General features: G+C 34.3%; 1 protein-coding gene across 1 annotated transcript; it reads right to left on the bottom strand.

Moving 5' to 3' along the window:
* Nucleotides 1-3155: 3155 nt before the first annotated feature.
* LOC111048658 (cathepsin B-like cysteine proteinase 4) lies at nt 3156-6566 on the bottom strand. Its single transcript, XM_039440076.1, has 3 exons — nt 6077-6566; nt 3367-4057; nt 3156-3241 (listed from the first exon to the last, which is right to left on the bottom strand). Exons 1-2 carry the CDS (start codon nt 6454-6456, stop codon nt 3487-3489), a joined length of 951 nt encoding a protein of 316 aa, XP_039296010.1. The 5' UTR covers nt 6457-6566; the 3' UTR covers nt 3156-3241; nt 3367-3486.
* Nucleotides 6567-6771: the final 205 nt, after the last annotated feature.

Here is a 6771-nt window from a genome sequence, read left to right as displayed (position 1 = left end):
AAGTTGCGAATGTTTATACTGGAATAATTGTTTGATTTAATTATATTTAACTGTGATTTATACAAATTTGAATAAGATTTCTACTTTATGATTCAATTGCTGACAATGTAATTAGTAAAGTACAATATTACTCAACATCACTGATGTATTTATTGGAAAATATGAAGTTTTCTACAACTAACCTCTCTTCAGGAAAATAAAGATACTATGAAAAATGTATGAGAATGGTATGGGAAGAAATCAGGATAGTTTTTTAGAGCACTTGTGTGTAAAAGTTTTTATCGTCTTCAGCTTTAAATCAAAAGTGAATGAGTTAGTAAAATACTTCGTTGTATATGAATTCTAAAATGGAATTCACTGATTACATGTATAAAAGAAACATAGTAGTCTACTGTCCTCAATAGAGAGTAAAATAGTTGATATAGTTGAGAGTCGAATATATTATTTCGAATTGTTGACCAATCAAAAGAGAGTGAGTGGAGTCGAAATATAGCAGCCAATAACTGCTGCCACCTACTGGCAGAAATGAGAGTTCGTCCAATCATAAGCGAGTAGGCGGAGTCTAAAGTGAAGCTCAATATGCCATCCAATGACTGCTGCTACCTTCTGGCAGAATAGAGTTCTATACGTATTGAAACGTGTTGAATTGTGAACCAACTAACCAACCAATTATAAAAATGGGAATAAAGAGGAATCTGATCGGATTACCACAAATATGAGTGAAAAACATGTAGCCTTGATTTTACAGAATTTCAGCGCAACATGTTCCCAGTAGCCTAAAGAATGTAATAATTTGCACTATGAAACTAACATTATCAAAAGTTTTTGAAACTTTATCAAGGTTTACTAGCAATTGTTTACGTGAAAATTATAGAATTGTCAGCCTGTAAAATGTTATAGCTGAAATCAACTACAAAGCTCAATCATAAAGAATAACTCCAATCACAAATCAAGCCCCAATCATCAAAGAGTAGCCCCAATCACATTGGTTCAAAATATTAAGTTTCATAGGCTTATTTCCTGAAGATTCAAGTCTCCTACAAGTTTTATAGTTTCCTGAAAGTTTCATGAATTATTTTATTTTCCGTGACATTTTTTTGGCTTTACTATAAGCTACACAACACATTAAAAGTGTTTGATAATAATATACCAAATAAGAGGTAAAGGATTCAACCACTTACAATTTTATAGGTTAATCTTTTAAGGCTAAAACATTTCAGGCTTCTCTATTATTAATATAAACTACCGGTACTCAAAGATAGTGCCATTAAAACTAGTTAAAACTATAGTAACTATATAATCATATACTCTACTATTCAGTATATGGTTATATAACTATACTATACTGTATAGTTAAAACTAGCCAACAATATTCAGTTTACTAGCTTCTTAGTTGCTATAAAAACTGTAAAATAGCCTATCACAGTGAGATTCTCATGTCTGTTAGTTGACTCTTGTCTATGGATATTAGATGTAAACCATACAAGAAATGCTGCCAGTTGAAAGTGAATCTTACTATAATAATTCATGAACTTGACCGCAGAGAATCAACTTCCTATATGCCAGCAAGTAAAGGTCATCAGTCCAGCCCGAGCAGTGAATAGCATTGACTTTTGATGTTCTTTTCGATACTTTTTTAATGAAACTTATCTTATTCACCCGGTAATAAGGAAGTCGCACATGCGGTAAAGACTGTCAAGGATCTATGATATAAGTTCCTTCTATTAATTCCACCTACTTCCTCGAATAGTTTCATATTTTTCAACAACGTCTGTAAAATAAATTGAGCACTCAACAGCCTACATTTGTACATTTCTACATTTTATAGAGCCTTCATTTGTACGCCAATTCATCATACTTTAAGATAGATAGATAAATTTCTCGATCCATGAAACATCTATAGATGCATAAGATATTACATTGTAGAACGGAACATTGCATTACATTACATTGGAACATTGTATCCTCATCATTTTCCATGCAGATTCAACCGCTCCCACGTAATTTCAAGCTGAACGAAACGTGCTCTGACTCCCTGCGATAACATAATATTATGACTTTGAACTGTAATAACTCCTTCGATTGTCGATCGATTTCGCTCGGTTGAAGCTCAGATTGAAGAGGAAATCAATGTCTTTCTTATATCAATTCAGAGGTCCTTATATTAATTCGATTGCAAAAAAAACCTGTCAAACATTAACAGTAATTAAATGCCAGGAGAACCAATCAGAAAAGCCTCCTTTTAAGAAAAGCCTTCTCTGATTGGTTATCGCATTAGAGAATAATTGTATAAGTGGTTGCACAAAAGCCTGTTGAATATTAACTTTGACTATAGAAAGACTAACTTCTTTCTATAGTCAAAGATATTAATCATGATTGAATGTGAGTTTCAATCAGAGATGGCTTTCTTGAAATAACTGCTTCTCTGATTGGTTCTCGCATCAGAGAATTGCATCAGGAGTTGCGCAAAAGCCTGATAGTTTTTTATTAAATACGAGAAACAATCAGAGAAAGCTTTCTTGAAATAACTACCTACCTCTGTGATTAGCTCTCGTAACATTTAATCACGGTTAAAATTTAATAGACTTTCATCAGACCGAGCCATAGAGACTTGGAGATTGCAATAATATATTAGCTTCAACAGGAATTAAAATTTGAATATATTCATGAGATGTGATAATTAATTACACGCAGAATCGCTATGACTAGACAAAAAATCAATGTTCACGTTCAATGTAATTTAGATGATAATAATAATAATATCGAGTGACCAGGCTGGCTCAGGTCTGGTGTCAGAGTTTTCAGGTTGCAACTGATCAATTTCAGTTTTTAATAATCTAGATAATCATATTGGGATACATTTAGTCGTATTTTAGATCATGGTTATTCGTTTGCGCTTGATTTGCAATGAATAACTTGAATGTAAATAATGATAATTTACTTACTCACAGGACTGGAGCAGTTTCAAGTTTGATGAAATAGTTCACTATAGATTAACTATATATTGATTAATATTGATTCACTAGATGACTGTCATTGGGAAGATTGTTTATAATTACTCAATTTCATAGAAATAAGTGGTCAATTATGTCAATCAATGCAAATTGACTATTTGTTCATCAAATTGAACTAATTCAGAATGGGTCAAGAAATCATTATCTTTTATCAATTGTTTATTGCATTGTTAATCAACAATAAATATTTATGATTAAATAAATAAATAGACAATAAATTCACAAATATATTATACAAATATATTTATTATAATATATTTATTAAATATTTATAATAATATATTAATATATTTATTAATATATTAATATATTTATTAAATATTTATTAAATATATATATTATACAAATATATAGGAATACAAATATAGTATTCAACAATTAAATAAAATTGAGAAGCTCTGTGCAAAAAGGGCGTGCGAGAGAACAAGTCAAATTTGAGAAAATGGATGTCGAAGTTTCAACTTATTAGAACCTAATAATAATTGTATGTGTCACCATCGAGGTATATCATTGCTAAAATCCAGTACTCGCCCACCGTTTTATGGGTGCCCCAACCTAGGATCTTCACAGTCGTTTCCCCGACCTCTTTCTTGCAGGCGCCTCTTCTGTAGATGCCCCTCTTATAGGTTAGGAAATCTTTGTAGATCTTGAAGAGCGCTGTGATTGGTCCGTGTCTGAGCAGTTCTTTCTTGATGGCCAGTGTTGAGTTGGGAAGCCGGTAGGAGAGTTCGGCTTTGTGAAGATCCTTGTTGAAGGGTACATTGTAGTTAGGGTTTTTGCAGGCATGGCTCTCACATTTGGATGGTGTGGGGTCTTCGGAACATGAGGGCTGGTGAGGACCCCCGCATGGTCGGAACTCGTAAGGGTAGCATCCCTTGTGGCTGGCATACCCTCCGCCCGTCACAAGACCATGGGTGGCCGCGTACCTCCATGAGGAGCATATGCAACCTCCTTTCTGGCAATTTCCGCACTCCTCACAACAGCTCAACAGATTTTGGGCTGACAGCTCCTGTTTTACTTTACCTTTGGATGCTATACAATATCTGGAAACAGAAATAGGAAAATTTCACCCAAAATTTACCAAGTTCAAACAGAAAAAAGAAAATGTTACCCAACTTTCACCCACTTTGAAACGAAAAAGGAAAATCGTAGTACAACTCACTTTTATTCACTGTATCCATCTAGACTATTCTCAAATTGACCTATACTCTGTACAAAATTACTTCTTACTTGGGATGGATATGCGCAGCAGAGAAGGCATACAGCGGCAAGGATGCAACGGCGGCTATGTTGCTATGTTGCGTTCTAAACCGGCCAGCGTTCTCTAATTTCCAGATAGTATTCAAGCACGTATCATGAGCACGCATACGGATGTTTCCTCTCTGTAAGCACTCAGTCGATTGAGTCTAATCGACAAATTGGCAACAGCGCTTCTTCCTATGACTCTTATTTATCACTGAAATCGGCTGATCTCCCTCCATTTCTCTGCGCCGCATATTCCTCAGGAGTAAAATGCAATCCGCTTTACTCGACCAAAAAAGTAAGAGCATTCAAATATTTACTATGAAACAAAGGCCCAATTGCACAAAAGACTGTTAAATTTTGATCAGGATTGAATGCCACGAACGAGAACCAATCAGAGGAAGCTTTTTTGAAATGAATGCTCCTCTGATTGATTCGTGTGCCATAATTTTATCATGAATAAAATTTTTAGTTGAAGTTTTTGTGCTACCCAGTCTTAGCTTCAACAGTGTAATTGATTTAGTTTATTTGTTTGAATCAAGTTCTGATGAATTTACATTTAGATGTGGGATGCAGTTGAAAGGGTTCTACTTCTTATCAATAGATGTAGCCTCGTAGCCTGTAGCCTCGTAATGGCTGCATTTGCTGTAGACTCTCTTTTGGTTGTAGATGTAGCCTATTAATTGGCTGCTGGCTTTGTGATTCAAGGGCGCCCGTTCAATCCCTGTTCTGAAGATATTCTGAATATCTGAGATATTCTTCTTGGACCACAATAACAGCATGTTTCGTATGGACACGTTATTGGTCAGGGCTGCATAGAAGGCAGTCGTAAGGTCTTGAAAGAGGCCCTGAAAATATTATCAGGTGTTTCCTGGAGAACTCTGTTGACTCTGATACCAGACTTAGAACAGACTGGTATAATACCACGATACAATGACCATTCCTGAGAAGTAATACTTCTTAAGCCGTGTCAACACTGAACAAATGTTCGAAAAAAAATGTTTGTTCAAAAAGTTTGGGCAAATTTTATTATGTTTGACAAACAATGTTTGCCCGTAGCCAGCGTCAGCAAACAGAATATTTTTAAGTGGGAAGAACAGGTTTTATGTTTTACAGCTGTCAACACTGAAAAGTTTTGGAAATGAAGTAATTTTTTGATTGTCCAAACTTTTTAAAATGTTTGTCCCTGAGCTCCTCAACAAACATGTATGTCGAACATTTGTTCAGTGCTGACACGGCTTTATACTGTAAATTTATTTGCCAGTTAGTAGGCCTCCTTTATTACACAAAATGGTTGTTTAATTATTCCTGTTCTATTAACAATGTTGTTTATTCCAGGCAAAATTAACTGCAAAGTATTATGAGCTCATAGAAAATTTACGATAAAATACTAGAGTTAAGAGAAAATTTTGAACAAATGAGGAGATGCTAGTAAGAGTAAGGTTTATATTAGAATGGAAAAGTATTGAAAGGAAATCTCTTCAAGTCAATTGAATCAAAATCTATTCAGATAGCCTAGAGTTTTATAATTAGAAGACCCAAGTTATTTTCTGTTCATTTGAATATAGGCTACTAGATTGCTGAATAAATTCATAATTTATATCCAGTTATTGGGTACGAATTTCAATTGAATCTTTGTATTTTGACAAGCAATAAAAAATTTGAAAAATTTACCATTATTATCTCCGTAGTACAAAATGTTTGCATTATGAATTTATATAGCCTCTGGTGGAGAATTCCAAATTTCAATTGAAAATTCATTGTTTAATATTTAAGTTTTTATCTTATGGGAGTAGAATTAAATTTAAATTTGAATTTACCTGTCTGATAGTACAGAAGCAACACTCATAGCCCAGTAGGCCTTGCAATTCGCCTGGTCCCTGATTTGACGGATCGATGGACAGTATTTCCATTTTTTACGGGCATCGAAAAATTTCGGCAACTTTTTCAAATCCTCCTCCACTTCTCTACTATCCTCCAAGACCGGAATACTCTCAATATCCTCTTCGGAGCATTGCGATTTGCCGAAATAATTCGCAAAATCCTGTTTTTCATCGAAAACTCGGCCAGGTGTCCAGGAGAGTGATTTGTCGTTTTTGAGTTCCTCGATAAAGTCGTCGGTTATGAAAATACTCTCACTTGCTAGAGTATAACTATTGAGCAAATAGAAACCGAAAATTGTTAACAAAGTGAACTTCATTGTAAATGATTTGCTACTGAATACGATTCGATTGGAGCTTATTAAACACGTTTCATTGCTGAGAAATATCGTAGATATATTTTGTTATCTCACTCGTTTGATCTCAAACTCCCATATTTTTTCTTCTCACTCACGTAATTCACATTTATCTCTTAGCATTTCAAGAGCATCGGTGAGATCTTGAAATTTGACAAAATTATTGACTGAAGAGGTTTTAAAACCCTTCAAGTAGCTTCTGTATCTTTCAAGATGATTTTCATGGACTTGATAAATTTGCGGAATTGATTCAGATGTATTTATGAATAAATACTTTGA

Source organism: Nilaparvata lugens, chromosome 13, assembly GCF_014356525.2.
Source record: "Nilaparvata lugens isolate BPH chromosome 13, ASM1435652v1, whole genome shotgun sequence".
NCBI classification, from domain to species: Eukaryota; Metazoa; Arthropoda; class Insecta; order Hemiptera; family Delphacidae; genus Nilaparvata; species Nilaparvata lugens.
Note: the sequence above shows the minus strand (reverse complement) of the source record. Positions and strands in the feature narration are given on the sequence as shown.